This window comes from Rosa rugosa, chromosome 6 (genome assembly GCF_958449725.1).
Source record: "Rosa rugosa chromosome 6, drRosRugo1.1, whole genome shotgun sequence".
Taxonomy (NCBI): Eukaryota; Viridiplantae; Streptophyta; class Magnoliopsida; order Rosales; family Rosaceae; genus Rosa; species Rosa rugosa.
This window is the reverse complement of record NC_084825.1, coordinates 33553976-33570564: the sequence shown is the minus strand read 5'-3', so window position 1 is coordinate 33570564 and position 16589 is coordinate 33553976. Positions and strand designations below refer to the sequence as shown.

The window sequence follows — 16589 nt, the reverse complement described above, 5'->3', positions numbered from 1 at the left end:
TGAGAACTTAGTTCAAGCTTGAGTTATGTCACTGCAGTAACTTCATGATTAGCTACATGCTGATTTGCTAATCTCATGTAACTCATGTTATGGCTCATTACCTTGTTTCATACCAAGTAAACATGCTTATAAAAAAGATGCAATACACTCATACATCATGCAAATCATTCCAGTGTAAACAAAGATAAGAGTCATATATATTTCTCCCTTCTCTGTAGCTAGTATGAGAATCATTCTTAGTGTCATCATAACAACCTTACTTTCATAGAAGTACTGTGTAACATCCCGTATCTTAATTCACCGGTTTACTAGTCATTTGGACAGTAAACGACAATTTGATTTACTTTTACTCTTTTTCGGTAACTTTAGTGGCCCTAAAAGTTGACTTTTTGATCGGGTCAAAATTTGAGAAAACTTCCTTCGTGAAAGTTGTAGGGGACGTTAAACCGAGCGCGTGCATATGTGGTTCGTAAAAATCGGAGCTCGTATGGGAAAGTTATAAGCGAAAAAGGAAAGGTTACTGTTCATGGTAAGTTTCTATAAAAAGGAAAATCACTGTGCTAAGTTTCCAATTTTGGAAACTTACCGGGCTCTCTCTCTCTCTCCTCTCCCCCGATCTCTCCTCCTCCGGTTTCGGGGTTTTCGAATTTCCGGCGTAACTTCCGATTCCGGCCACCTGACGGCGTTCCACCGGTCATTCTAGGACCGCCTCTCCCTTCTCTACACGCTGGTACCCTGGGCTTTCGACGATTTGGCCGGAAAACCTCGATTCGAAGCAAAATCTCCCCCGGGTGCGATTTCGGTTTTTCCGGCGATTCCACCGTTTCCAGCCGTCTCCGACCACCAAATTTGGATCGAAGGGAGCGCCTCGAGCCAGCGAACGTTTCCCCTAAGGCCTCTTGCTCCGATTTGCATCGTGGAGGCCGAATCGACGAAGAACACCCTAGGGTCCGAAGCTTGATTTCTGGGTTTGCTTCATCAGCTTAATCCGAGCTCTTAAAGGTAAAATTGGGACTTGTTGCAGTTTAGAAATTTGTGGGGTTTGTTGTTTTGCAGCTACTGTTAATTTTTGGTGGCCATCGGAGGTGGTGGCCGCCGGCGCGTGAGCCCCACGCGCCGCCACTGTGGGTGGCGCGTGGAGGTGTGAAGGGCAGTGTTTTAATTCCAGTTTTTAGCCCATTAAATTCTATAAATGTTGTAGAGCTTGTATGTGAAGTTTGGTGATTTTTGGAGAAACTTGGAATTAATTATGAATTTGTGAAGTTTAGGGTTTCGATTATCGAATTACGAGAGTCCGACCGTCAGATATCTCTCGGTTCTGCCTTGGAACCTTTAAATTAACGAATTGGTATTAGTGGTATAATTTGGGTTGAATCCGAGGAGAATTAGAGAGATGTTATATGAGGATTCGATTTTGAGAATCGTATTTAATTAGAATAGTTATTCACGGAATATAATTGTGTACAGGGTGAAGTACCGAGCTATTGCTCGATGAAGGAACTCGTATTCGTGATCGTCGGAATAGTACTGTGAGTGCACTTTTATTTTTAAGTAAATGATGCATGCATTTATTTATTTCCTTGAATATGCTCTATTTATTTATCAATTGACATTTCGAGCATGTGATTTAATCTCGGAGATTGTTTTCGCTTTATCTCGCATAATTACTTTCGATAATGATTCGTTTCCGAAGTTGCTTATGATTTATAATTTTAAGTGATGAATTATTTTTATTTCCGAGGTGATTTCCGGAATTATACTTTTAATTATATTCTATTTCGATTTGAGATTTTTTTGAAAGAGTTTTCGAAACGGGATTTCGATGGAGTTGTTTTTCCTCATTTATATATCGACTTCGGTTTTGGCATTGGGAATGCCTTGATGATGATTTTGGAATTGGTTTTGTTTCGGTTTACGGATATCATGTTTTTTTTTTATTTCTTCCTATTTATTTGAACTTGAGATTATCTTGGCGTGTGGGACACGTCGTTAGAAATTCATTTGCGAGAGATGGGGAAGCCTTATGTATTTATGGATTTACTTGGTTTTCGGATTTCTTTTGCCATACTTTGGGTGACTATTATCATTGCTAGCATTGATCTTCCGCCTTTGTGGCGAGGTGATGGGATCACCGAAGCCCGTCTGCCTTTGTGGCGCTGGTTACTGTCTTTGTGACAGTATTGTTGAAGCCCAGTATCCTAATCGCTACACATAGTGACGTGTGGGTATATAACGGGAGTATATGGGAATACTTTAGCCTGGGAGGCTCACTCGTATGGCTATCATCTTCCCCTACTCATTATATTCTTGACTAGCGGGGCTAGTCCGATTTCCCGTTTAACCAGCGGGGTTGGTCTTATTTCCTGAGTATCGGAGTTTCAATCTTTTCTTATCGCTGATTGACTAGCGGGGCTAGTCCAATTTTCACTATAGCCAACGGGGCTAGTCTTATCTTCTTGAGAAATGAGACTTCAGTTTTACGATATATCTTTTCGAATGTTGTGACTAGCGAGGCTAGTCGGTTTATCGTTTGAAATCCTCGGATTTAAAGCTAATTGTGTTTTCTAATTGTTGCATGCATCGGTTTTTAATGAAATAAATGTGGGAAAGTATGAAATTCTTTTCCTTTAAAATTGTTTATTTTTGTCCACTCACGCTAACGTTTTTCGTCTACTTTCCCCTGGGCCCTTCGGTTTCTCATGCCCAGTTTGCAGGCAAAATTAGTTGAGGTCGGGCGTACATGGAGTTGAGGCATAGTCAACTGTATGGCTTCCGCGTTTGCCTTTGAATTAGGTTTTCCTTATTTACCTTTCTATTAGAATTGCTCTGATTACCTATAGGATTAATGTTATTCAAGTTGTGTTTTGTGTTATGTGAATTGGACGATGTTGTGATTTGGGGAGCAGGGTGGCTCCAGGAGAATAAGGATGAATGACTTAGAAGTGTAAATTTCCTTTCTACAGGTTTTGGGTAGTCCATTTTAGGGGAAGTTCTGCCAAATTTTTGGAAGAATTTCTTCTAAGGTGGGCCCCGCAGGGCCACCTCGGATTTCAGGGTGAAATCTGGGTCAGGTCCTGTCATACTGAACAAGACATCAATCTTAGTCAATTCCTACAATATCTTCAATCAATCCCAACACTAGTCTTACTTCACCACTGTAGCAGTTATAATTTTCCTAACACTAACACTAGTGAAGTGTTTTCAATCAAAATAAGAGCCAACATGCTATAACTCATTTTCTTAAACTTCAAATGTCAAACATAAGTCTTGTGTCCTTTGAGCCTTAATGATCCTCACCATGCCTTTTAGCTCATAATCATATCCATTAGTACTATGAACCTCCTTATCATCTCTTGCTCTCCTAATCAACAATTTTCCAAATTACAATATCAAAAATCTTGTCAAGCACCAATTCTTTTCTCATGCTCATTTTTCATATATACAAGATGCTGCTACATTTCCATTGCTGTAAATCCACATATTACTGTGTAGATAGCAGCAAATCACTGCAGGGAGAGCTACAATTTCAAGATATTAGTAAGAAAGCAATACACATTTCTCATGCTCAGACACAAGATGTCGCTACTTAGCCATTGCTACAAAGCTATGTATTTATGCAGGAAAAAAAAATTATTAGTTGTATGTGATAACACTATGAGGTTGATTATGAAGTTTGGTTTTAGTCACTGCGATGTTCACAATTATTACAATTTATATATTGCAAGGTTTGAAGTTGTTATCAATTAATTTCAACCTGCAGTTCACACTGCTGTAAAGCCATACATTACTGCAAGAATGCTATAAGTCACTGCTAATCTCATACTACACTATAAGATACTCCAATAAACTTACTTACATCAAATTGCTATTGCAATACCAAACTTGTGTAAGCACCAGGTCAATAGATCAAGCCACATGCTCTTTCCTAACTCCTACATACGCTTAAGACGGAAATGTCATATAAATTCATATACCAAGCTCCTGTCTATATGTGACAAGCTTATGCATACTCCAAGCTTATGACCATGCCAAGCTCAATCCCATGCCAAGCGGATCCATGACTAAGAGGATTACTCCAAGCATGTAAACAACAAGCATATGAATAAAAAAACTCAAAAGCAATCTTGCCAAGCTCCTCTTTCTAAGGTCATGCATCCATTCTAAAAGCCATGATAGAGCCATGCCAAGCCCACCTCCAAAGCAAATACCTTTCAATGCACACGCGCTCTTTCATGGTCATTCAAATACAAAAGGCAACCACAAGCCGAAGCAATCAAAACACGTTCCTAATACATGCCTATGCAAAGTTGCCACAAGCTAAATCTACTTAAAGTTAAGCAACAAAAATTATTGCAATATGCGTATTAGTCATTAAGCCAAAATCAAGCAAACCGATCAGGCAAATGCAAGAAATCTTTATACACCACATGCAACCATTGAATATCCATTAATCCAAGCAAAAATGTACTCAAGTAAAGAAAATTGTTTTTCAAAATTTATATTTGCTTTCCTTAACATTCATGTCATGGTCAAACCTTGCATACCATCCTTTTATTTCTTCGTTTTCAATTCCTTAAGCCACAATAACAATCTTCCTTTTAACTTGTGCTATATTATTTTCAAGTTTTCAACTATGGTCTTGTTTCAATTCCAATGTCATACCCTTTCAACACATATATAGAATTACGTAGTTTGCTTTATTCAAAAATTATTTTTCATTTTCTATGCACTAACTTATCCGTCTTTAAAAAAAAAAAAAAATTATGTTTTTCGCTAACTTTTCATACTTTTTAAACCGAAAGCACATGCTTTATTACTATTCTATTTTTTAATTTATCTATTCAGTATATTCTTTACTCTTTACAAGTTCCACATGTCTCACTTCTACTCAAAGTTTTCATGATATATTTTCACGAGGCCTACACTTATTCAATTCGTTTTACTCACTTATGCGCCTGCTCACTTACTATATGTTTTTCAAAATGTATCATTTTAACTGTCTCTTATACAACTTAATGTTTATTTTTCTATTTACATCGTTCAGCATAATCCATTACACTTAATGTTTTGAATTTGATCTTCATGCTTTCAATTCTCTCTTTTAATTATGTAGCTCCTTTCATTGTCATTGCATGACCCACATAATTAAGGGGGCTAATGTTGATACCCGAAAAATCACAAGACGTAAGCACATGTCAACCCCAAAAGAGAAATACACATGCAAACCACATTCGGAAAGACAAAAGGTTACATATCGAACCTTCATGCCACGCATGTGGACCCAAGCCACAACTATGCTCTTGGGGCTTGCAGAAGTGGGTGTGGTGTGGAAGGTTACGGAAACACATAGTGCTCGTGTATTGATTTAGGGGGGTGTATTCAATCTAGATTTTAAATGATTCTGTCTGACTTTTAACAATCCGTGGATTCTTCAGAATCCATGGATTGTTTTAATTCTATATGGATTTAAACAGATTCTATTGTATTATAGTAGCAAGATTTGTTTGGATTTTAATAGATTCTAACTTATATTACGCTGCATCTATATCCTACAAAAACAATAACCTATATGGATGGCTTCTGAGATTGGCCAATTGCATTTTGGTTCATAACAAGATTTTGGGGAGTTTGTGGCCCTTTAGTGCTTATGACAAAGTGGATGGCATATTACCACTTCCTAGACAATTTACAAGACATGTTATAGGTGATGATAGCGAAGGTTATGACCAGAGTGGAGAGAAGGTTTCTTACAAGTTAGGTAGTATTACTGTAAAAATCATAAGAAACATTCCACAAATTTTCATTGACAAGCATGTGATATACACATTTTTACTCATAATTCATAAGGTGTGGATCAGTGTCTGAAGTTGGCACAGAGAGAAAACAACAATACATTATTTTCTTTTGTGGCTCCTAACAAGCTATGCACATATATTTGCTTCTATAGGCCACTTGTGTGGAAGGAACTTGAGAGCAACTAGCACAAAGTTATTGCAAGATAAAAACATCCGCACGCCTTGTCCTTCTTCCAATTTCCAACTCCATTGAGTTTTTCTATCTGCAACACCATCAAGGCAACTTAATTAGTTCGTAAAAAATTAGCATAATTTCAACTTGGCAATTAAATAAGATGTAGATTAGATTATGAGAGCAAGTCCAGCATCCAATAATCCTCAATGGAGTGATTCAATCTAGCAAGTCCCCTACCTATAAGGTTATAATCTTATCATAGCTAGCTTAATTAAATGTTAGTTAGAATACATATATATTTGCATCAGTAACACTACTAAAGAGCAGTTTGATTATAGCTAGTCTCCAATTATGAAAGAAAGTCTATTCAAGATTACATAAAGCAGATTTCCATACAAAGTCATCAAAATCATAACCAGTCACATGGAAAATAAATAGGGAGCCGCACACAAACCAAATGAAGTAAAATTACAGCTAAAAGATGCAATACATGGTGGAGGACATCCTCACTATCATTTGTTAAAATTCATGAACTGAAGCAAAGTGTACCTCAAATTAAGTTCCAAAGACCAAGGGTTATAGCTCCCCAAAGACAAAAGAAACTGATGGTTCTCCTGCAAAGTAAAGCTCTCCAGAGTTAGCTAAAATTACAATTTATGGAAGAAGAGCACCTAGCTTGTTAGATCAGCTGGAGAAAAGACAATGCAGAAATTAAGAATAATAAAAAAAAGACAATGCAGAAATTTGAAAGAGAAGACAAGTAGGGTGTAAATAAATGAAAAAGAAATCACTTAGCTAGATACCTTATTACGGCAAAAGCTAGCAAATAGCAGCAAATCCAAACAGTGTAGCAGATTTGGATAAAAACCATAGTATGCCACTCTTGTCAAAACTAATAAAAAAGATGGCACATTTGCCATTATCAAATTACACCAGTTTTGATTGTAACAAATAACAGCTGGTATGATTTGCAATAGAACTAGCTACCAAGAGCAGAGCCTTTAACTAATGATGAAAGGATCACTTTCAATTGAAGCAAACAAGACCCTTGTTTTTCTCTTTTTCTTTTTGTCCGTATCAAGATTCTAACCACTTGAAAAAAAAAAAAAAATTCAACATTCCAACCATTTGATATTTTTTCAGTACAAGTATTACAGAGACATTAATCTTATTCATTTTGATTAAAACACCTAGAAAGGATCACAAAATGTTCCACTTTCCCGCCAATGCTTGGCAAATCATTTTTTTTTCCCATTTTTGATTCAAATGCCATCAAATTTTCACAATTTCTTTTTATTTTATTTGAAGGTTAGATTCTGATACATGTCCCATATATTCAGAAGGAAGAGTACATAAGCAGTGAACAAGGATCTGAAGCTAAAAATGGTCACACGAAAAAAGAAGAAGAAGGCAACTCACAATAGAACTTCCTGAATGATCAGCAAGCACCAATTCAAGTTGCAAAGCTTCAAGAGCAGTTGATAGTTTAGGTTAAAATTAAGCATACAATTCTATTGATTGCTTCAAGGGAGGCTTTCAATGTAACTCGAGTTTCAACTTAATTAACTAGGACTTCTTCATATAGCAATCTACAATCAATGGAAGAATGCAAATGTGTTGAGCCGGGGTATATATATATATGGATTTAAATGGCATAATTCTAAAGCTAGCGAGTGTATGCACCAACAGTTGACCACCTCATTTGTGTCCACCCGATCACAAAAACAAGATCTGTATTGTTTTCAACAGCAACAACATATTTTTGGATGCAAACTAACCCTTGTCATTCTCATTGGTATAAATAAGGATAACTTGATTAGTTTCTAATAAGGACATCACCCTTTCTATAAGCTCAATAGTCCAATACAAAGCCAAACATAAATTTCAGCCTAAAAAAGAAAAAGCCCCAAAAGAAGTCAAGTATAATATCAAACCAACTATGCAGAATCCAACACATAATACGCAATCTAGGTACATGAAATCCTTGAGCAAATCAAATAAAAACGCCCTTTCAATGTCAAAAAGAAGAATAATATGGCTGCATAAACGTTCTAACCTGATCAAATTAATAGCTAAAACCATTGCAATCAACATTGAACATGAGTATCAAAAATACCTTTTTAACAAGTGATGATTTCCAGCAGATTCACAGGTTGAGGTCAGCTCCAGGTCAGTTTGTCTTCTCAGGTCAGATCTTCTTCTCTCTTTGACGTCTTTTCATCTTCAGAGTGCGAGAGGAAAAAAAAAAAAAAAACAAAGACGTCATGAAAATCTCACGTCTAGAGGGTGGATTTCTGATAGGGTTTGGTATTTATACCAAGCACCCTAGAATCCTACAAAATCAAGCATCTAATAAAATCTTTCAAAATCTTTGGGCTTTTGAATACCATCAGATTTAAAAGGACTTTTTAAAATCTTGATTGAATACCACAGGATTTTAAAGGACTTTTTAAAATCTTGATTGAATACCACAAGATTTTAAAGAACTCTTAAAATACAAAACAATCCTATAAACTCCTAATTGAATACACCCCCCTTAGTGTCGTTAGTGATTCGGTCTTGGGCCCGAAATCCAAGCCCAATGACATAAATCAAGAACGAAATGGTGAACATGAGAATTGGGCCAGCCTCTCCTTTAAAACCCTCAGTCCATGTCAGAAAATCTCAACTTCCCTTTTCTTCTTCTTCTTCCCGTCTTACCTCCCTCCCCTGTAGCAATTTCATATCTCACATTTTCCCCGTAGCAACTTAGTACACAGAGAGTTAGCCAAAATCCCTAAGTACAATTGATTCCTTCTATTAGTCATTGAAAGGGGAAATCTTGTGACCAATTAAGTCCTCCTCTTCCTTAAACAATGAGCCCACAATTCCCAAGCTTCCTCGTCCACCTCGTTCCAGGATTTGTGTCACTGCAGCTGCTCTGCTGCAATCGTTGTCTACTGCTGCAGCGATTGTCTCTTCCTCCCAAAACTTCATTTCTCAAGTAAGCTTCTCTTTCCCTAGATTTAAAGCATGAATTGTGTGTGGATTGAAGAAGAAATGCTTTACCCAGAAACCGTGTGTTCCCAATAGAGTCTGTATAAAGGGAGATTTAGGATTGACATAGGGATCCAGCACAATCAGGCAAAACCCATAAAACTTAGAAACACCTATAGCAAATCAAGATGTCAAGCCTTCAAGCATAAGTCTAGCTTTCAGCTATTTTCCCAAAAACCTCCTTCAAACCCATCTTCTAGAAAACCCCCAAATTCTCTCACCGCAGTGTGTTTCTAGCTCCCACACCATGCTTCATGCTGTCAAGCCCTATTCATTATCTGAATCACGCACAAAGTCCTCCCAATAATCGGATTATTGGGTTGATTTTGGTCTAGTCAATGTTTAATTCAAAAAGGACCCTCACAGATGCTACTTGGGTAATTTCATTTATGATCTATATTCCACAGATTGGAGGATTCTGTTTGTGCTAATGGAGGGAAATGGACTTTAACTTTTTCTAGAGGCAAATCTGACTATTCCTGGCTGTGTACGGTATGGTCTAACCTGCAAGTGTTGTTCTAGGTTGAGTTATGGTTAAATGTGTCCTCTAATTGTCTGTATTTATTGGTACTAGTTGCAAGCACTGATCGGAGAACAGTTTGATCATGGAGATGAAATATGTGGAGCAGTTGTCATGTCAGAAATAGGCAAGAAAACATTACTCTTTGAACCAAGAATGCAGCAAATGAGGCTACTCATGTAATTGCTATGTCCTACTCTGTGTATTTGTTGGGCCGCTCTTAATCTATATCTACTATGCCTATCAAGGACCTTCTAGAGGTTTTATATCATGTTATATGAAGGCTTACTGTCGACTAGAGTCAATATATTGCTTATTCTCTTCTTCATCTTCATCCCTAACCATAAAGAGTGACTGAAAACAGATTTTGAATCAAAGTGAATTCCTTTATCTAATCACCAACTAACTATTGCCTTTCAACTATTTCCTTATTACAAATGATGAGATACTTCTAGGCGAATCACATACAATCCCTTTCATTTATTGCACAAATACAATATTGATCAGCTAAGGTGTAAATATAAGATCCCAAAAACTACTGTGAAATTATATCTTTGTTGCTTTATGGTATTTGCAGATTTGCATTCTATTTTCCCAAAAACCAAGTATTACTGGTTAATATGGGCACCATAAAGCTTCACTTATTTATACCTACGAGTTGGATTTTCTTAACTGAAGGTTGGAGATCTATCATATCCTCTTTCTTGCACAGGTGAGCATTTGAAAACAGTGGAAGGGCATTCTGGAGAGCAACGAAACTATAGGGTTCATATTTCATGTAAGGATATCTATACATGTATGTTATCTGTTGATTTATTCAAATCATGTTAAGTTATATAAGTAATAATTTATGTTTTGGTCTGATTGGCTCTGCAGGAAGATGCAAGGCAAGATGAGAGCAGTGCTGAGAATAAATACAGTGTAATCTCTGTAGTGCTCTGAGCTAGTAGATGTTTTCTGAACTTGAGCATTGTCGGCTTTAGATGCGAGAAAATGTAGTACTTTGCTCTAGGAGCTTCTAATTTTGTTGTTTTACAATCTAAGCTTACTTTGTGCTTAGTTTACAACCTAGGTTGACTGTGGTTCATTTGGTACAAATGTCAATTGGTGGTGATGTGCGGTTGGCAAAATCCTAAATGCCAAAGAGATTTCCCGTGCCAAAATAGGCTGGCTTTGTGCTTAATGAAATTGATCTGGTGGTGTGTCCTAAGCCTTTTAACTCTGATGTTAATATTTTTTGCTCTAGAGAGTATTCATAACTTAGTGTTCCAGTTGTAACTATACCAGTATACCCTAATTTCTCTGTACATTATATGTAACCGCATGTTTGTTTTAGTTGTTTGCTGGGTTTTCCTACTTGATCATCCTTCAAGTGACTTTAATATATTTTGTGTAATGGTTTCCGTTGAATTATGGTGGGAAATTAATCCAAATATTCTGGACTTATTTTGTGTAATAGTAAAACATAATATGCATATTGAAGGGTTTAAAGTAAATCTTTTATTCAGTCCAAGCAAGAGTACAAGCAAAATTATGTATTTGGATAATACATGAGAATTTTTTTTATTTGGTATGGTTACTGTTTTTTGAAAACAAAATTATGTATTTTAGTAGCATATCTTAGCATGTATGACCATTTTGGTAATTATATCCAGTCAAAGCACTTTTGCCTTGCAACTTACCAAACACATAGAAATTGCTTTCCGTTCTCACAACACTTTTAAAAACAGTTTACCAAACACCTCAGCTATTTCTTCTCACAGCAAGTTCGGAAATGTTTATTCTCACAGCACGACAATACCAAACTAAGCCTATGTCCAATTGGTAAAATCACTTGGACCGCAGGAGTCATCGAGTGTCCTACTTAACTGGCTTCAATGGCCCTAGAAGCTACAAGGTGTTAACTCACCTTTGAGCCAATTTGTAAAACTGATTAAAACAAACTCGAATAGTTTAACAACCTAATATAAAATGAAGACGGCTGCTCATACAGTCGCTCATTTGCAAAGCGGACGGTGGGTCTGACGAGTGAGCCAATCGGCCACCACCGCCTGTGGTCCGCATCTTAAATTATAACGGCTTCCCTTGTCCTTGAGTGAGGCGGATCCGATGCAGTCCACTCTTTCTGCCCTGTTTCCTAAATTGGTTGAGTGAGAGCAGTAGTGGTTTTTTCGGCACTCGCCCTTGTTTGGGCTTAATGAGTTATCATTGGAAGAGAATAGAGACGTGGTCATCATCCAATAGACCTTTTCAATCCGAATCCATTCTGCTTACAGATTCTTAGTTAGGAAGTATATGAAGGCAACTCCTTATTTAGGAAAGTTTCATACTTGGCTCTGTGTATCCCGAGCTGACTGCTAAGCTCACATCATATTGAATTTTCGAAAGCTCCTACAGTGTCTAATAGCGAGTATGAAAGAATGTTCTCAGGCTCTTTAGCAGTTCAAGATCAACCAGCAGAAATTAGTTTTTCAAATTGGTCTCCGAAATTGATATAGACCGTTCATTTAAGTGATGTGGTCTCTCTCTCTCTCTCTGCAGACACCATTAGGTCATAGTCTCATCAGAAGAATCACATTCGGCTCAGAAGTGACAAGCATCCACTCTCTATGCGATGACAGCTTTGGTATGCAATGAACAGAACAGCACATTAAGGCTATGTTTGTTTCATGGGATTGGATTGGATTGGATATCCTTATTAGCTTGTGTTACACTAATCCCATGTTTGGCAACTTCAAGGACTGTTTTAAATGAGACTCTAGAGTCCCAAATTCTCATAAACACCTTCTACCATAAACCCCCCAAAAACCATGGGATTATGGAAGCTCTCCTTCTCACCTTCTACTGCCCCGTCGCGACCCAAAGCCTCCCTCTTTCTGACATCAGCGACCTCTACCTCCTCGACTTCGTCGGCCCACCTGGGTTTGTCCAGGAGGTCTCTGCCGAGGTCCCCAACCTCATTTTCTATCCCCAATTGAACCCAGAATCACTGCCACAGAAGGTTATAGCAACGGTGGCCGAATACCCAGAAATCAAGTCTTCCAAAATTTTATCAAATTCAAAAACCATGTATACTAGCATGTAGAACACGAAGAGCAGATCAACTTTCATATCTTATGCACCTCAAAACATTGCCGGAGCAGCCGGAATTTGTACAGAAACTGCAGGAGAACCCAAGATTTTCGAGGTCCGATTCTCTCTCCACAACCAGCAACCATACCAGCCGAGGAAAGAGAAACGTCGGCGATGACGAGATGGATCAAACCCAGCTGCTGCGCCTGCTGGAGGTGGCCTGATGGCAGAGTTCCAATCAGCTGCCGTTTGGAGCCTCTCGGGTCTTCATGTCAATGGTGTTGGCTCTAGTTTTAGTCCTAACTGACCAAACATGGGTTAGGGAATAACATAGCATAATCCAGGCTTGAGGAGTCCAGGACTCTTATAGAAATTAAGGAGAGGTATGACAGTCCGGTGAAACAAACATAACCTAAGATTACTAGTACTGATACTAAATGTGAATCCAATCCTCGTATAAGATGAAATAATTCAACCAAAACCTCACCATCACTGTAGCCTACATCCCACAACCTAATCCTATGCTTATTGAAGAACAGTGAGATCTAGGAAGATGGAATCACCCAATTCAACTTTTGCTTTCCCCAATATTTTGTGCCAAACACAAACAGACACACACAAAACTGAGAGAGAGCAGAGTAGAAGATTTGTACCCTTCTACTGAAATTGATGCTACTTTGGCACAAAAATCAACCTACTTTTAAAAGGCAGTAGACAAGAGCTTAAAAGGAAACAGCTTTTGGGGCCCTAAAGGGTCCATATTGAGTCCCAGGATACTGAGGAAGGAAATTTGTTCATAATTTGGCCTACTAGTAGTAACTGCCTCACTTTGCAAAAGCAAAAGCAAAAGCAATGTTTCCATATCCTTACTAAAAACCATGGCATTTCTAAATGTCAACTAGGAGCAGAAAACCAAGTGGAAAAAAAAAAAAAGAGAGCCTGAATTCATGTAAATTATGCAACTTTCTTTACTTTTAAGCAAGAAATTTCTACACAACATGATAATTAGAAAGGACCTACAAACATACACTCTACAGTCAATGGAATCCCATAATGAATTAACTCACCGGGCCTTTTTCCGGGACTTGAACGGAAAATTGGAAGGCGGCGATGGTGAGAACTCGAAAGGCAAATGGGGCGGCTCGGCTTCACCCGTTAACATCCCTACAATTTCCTTCATGGTTGGCCGTTTGCCTGGTGTTCTTTGCAGGCATAGCAATGCAATTGTGATACAGAGCAATGCCTCTTCCTTGTCCAAAGAATGTATAGACTGGTCTACAAGGTCCAAAAGCTTCCCATTTCGAGCAAGTTGCCGAGCCCATGAAATCAGATTGGCCCTCTCAAACTCCGACATGGGGGAGGCTGTTACTTGTAGCGGCCTCCGCCCCGAAATCAAGACCAAAACCAGAACCCCGAAGCTATACACATCACATTTCTCAGAGAGCTGCCCTCCACCACCATATTCAGGAGCAACATAACAAACCGTGCCTCTCATGCTCGGTGTGCTACTAATGCCACCACTCTTCGGTATATCACCCCCGCCGCAACTAGCCCAGTCCTGACTATTCCTCCGCCCACTTCTGAGCTCACTTCCAAATCCATCTAACCACCAATCAATGCTACCTCTACTACTCTTGCTCTTACTCTTCCTCTTCTTCCTCTCCGACCCCAAATCCTCCTCATCCTTCTGCCACCACAATTCTCCACCACAACCCGAATCGAATCCCCTCTTCTTCTTCTTCTTTTTCTTACTAAGCTCCTCGCAGAACTCCTCCTTCCACCACTCCCTCGGCTTCCTAGCCTTCTCCTTCTTCTTAACCTTGTCCTCATCCAAAGACACCCACCATTCCAATTTCTTCCTCCGCTTCTTGGGCTCACTGTTGGTGCTCGGAGAAGCAACCCATTCGCTTTTCGGCCTCTCTTTCTTAATCTCACTCCCAATCCACTCCATTACATAGTCCTTAACCCTCCCGGACTCAGACCCTCCTCCTCCACCATTGTCCTGCTTCCACCACCAATCCCTCCCCGAACTTCCCTTCATCCTCTTCCCACTAACCATTTCCTTCTCACTGTCAATACTAAACTTATCAAAACCCCCTTCCGGCGACAAACCCGCCGCTGCCGCCACCGGAGACGCCTCCGAATCCGAAATCCTCACCACACAGCAATCCGGCGACCGGCCATCTTCCAATCCACCGGTCACCACACTCAAACTCATGCTCTCCTCTTCCACGATCGAACCATTATCATCCCCAACGGCCACAGCCACTTCAAGAACCTCTTTTTTCTCACTCTCTCCCTCATCTCCTTCCTCCACCACCACCACCTGATCTCCCTGATCCAACTCCCCCTCTGTTTTCAGCCTCGCCAGTCCGAAATCCCCAATCTTGGCAATGAAATCCGAGTCCAGCAGCACATTGCTGGGCTTCACGTCGCCGTGAATCACCGGCGGGTCACAGTCGTTGTGCAAATACTCCAGTCCTCTCGCAACATCCAGCACCACACTGAATCTCTTCTTCCACACCATGAGCTCCGGACACTTCCGGTCCAGCAGAGCCTCCTGGAGGCTCCGATTCGGCATGAGCTCGTACACCAGACACAGTTTCCGGCCACGGCGGTCGGTGGAGAAGCCGAGCAGAGATAGTATGTGTGGATTGCTGAGGTTCAAGGCCAGAGAGAGTTCATTATGGAACTCTCGCTCGCCTTGTAGAGACCCCTCGGAGTCCATCACTTTCACGGCGAGGGACTGGCCGGAAGGGAGCGTGGCCTTGTACACCGAGCCGAACCCGCCGTGGCCGAGCCGGTTCGAAGCCGAGAACGAACCGGTGGCGCGCCGGAGAAGAGAGTACGAGTACCTCCGCTGCTGCTGGTTACTGTTGCCATTGTTACTATCGACGGCGGCGGCGGTGGTGGGGTTGCTATTTTGGTGATCGAACGGGGTTGTGCGGCTTCTGGAGAGCTTGCGGTAGAGGAAGACAATGAAGACGAGGATGGAGAGGAGGGTGAGGGTTAGGGCTACGGTGAGGAGTGGAATGAGGAGGTGGCGGTGGTGGTGATGGGTGAGCGGTGGCGGAGGTTCGGGAAGGGATGGCATTGCGGTAAATAATAAGGAAAATGAGTGGCTTTTAGTTAGAGAGTCATCTGGAGCGAGGGATATGGACTAGGGGAAAGTAGTTATGATTGTATTGAGTGACTGAGTTTTCCCTCTGCTTCAAGTCTATCTTAGTCCGACGAAAACGAAAGCCAAACTGAAACCGCCTGTGATAAAATTTAGCTGACAGACCAATCAGGGACGTCCTCTTCCACGTGTTGAATTTTTGTTCGACTTTATTTTATTTTTGTGCTCTTAAGGTGATGGTTTTTACGGATAGGTAGTTTCTTGTTGGGGAGTTGCATTCACGCGCCACCTTGATGCAGACGGATCGGCAAAGTGGGTGGTGGGGTCGAGTAGCAGGGAGGCGGATCTGACGCGCTGGGGGAGAGCGCGTGGAGTGGAAGTGGCGCGTGATCGTGTGCAGGTGCAGGTGGACCACTGGGGATGGGGGGGGGGAAGGTTTGACCTTTCTTGGAAAAGGGTCTGTGAGAGACTGTGCTAAGTGCTTAAGAGTGCCTTTTCTTTGTAAAGCACTTTTTTTCTGATGTTGGATTGACGAAATTGGGGAAAGTCGTACATGGATTCGTTGAATTTTGATACCAATAGTGACGGAAGTGTGATGTGTTTTTAAGTAACAATATTAAAAAGAGAAAATTGGGAGATAAATTAAATAAGTGCTATTGTTTATTGTTTTTATTTGAATTGAATGCTATTGTTTATATATATATATATATATATATTTTTTTTTTTTTAGGTTTCAAATCAGTAAGACGGGGAGGAGGTGTTGTCAATCGAGCAGGCCAAGGAGCCGAACCACGCTCTCTGAATTTCTGAACAGAGTAAAACAGCAGAAATATTATAGTTTTTTTTTTTTTTTGTCAAGTAGCTATTGTTTAT

General features: G+C 39.9%; 1 protein-coding gene, 1 long non-coding RNA gene and 1 pseudogene across 3 annotated transcripts; 1 reads left to right on the top strand and 2 right to left on the bottom strand.

Moving 5' to 3' along the window:
• Positions 1 to 5764: 5764 nt before the first annotated feature.
• On the bottom strand, positions 5765 to 8215 carry LOC133714367 (uncharacterized). The gene is made up of 3 exons (XR_009848623.1): positions 8087 to 8215; positions 6520 to 6584; positions 5765 to 6058 (listed from the first exon to the last, which is right to left on the bottom strand). It is a non-coding gene; the product is annotated as an uncharacterized LOC133714367 (long non-coding RNA).
• Positions 8216 to 8427: 212 nt separating this feature from the next.
• Positions 8428 to 10883, top strand: LOC133718409 (eukaryotic translation initiation factor 4E-1-like; annotated as a pseudogene).
• Positions 10884 to 12032: 1149 nt separating this feature from the next.
• LOC133715195 (receptor-like serine/threonine-protein kinase At2g45590) lies at positions 12033 to 16087 on the bottom strand. Of its 2 annotated transcripts, none has more exons than XM_062141588.1 (2): positions 13666 to 16087; positions 12033 to 12897 (listed from the first exon to the last, which is right to left on the bottom strand). In XM_062141588.1, exons 1-2 carry the CDS (start codon positions 15690 to 15692, stop codon positions 12837 to 12839), a joined length of 2088 nt encoding a protein of 695 aa, XP_061997572.1. In that variant the 5' UTR covers positions 15693 to 16087; the 3' UTR covers positions 12033 to 12836. The 2 variants fall into 2 exon arrangements, with proteins under 2 accessions (XP_061997572.1, XP_061997573.1); XM_062141589.1 differs by having other exon boundaries at positions 12883 to 12901; positions 13666 to 16078.
• Between the last annotated feature and the right edge of the window lie 502 nt (positions 16088 to 16589).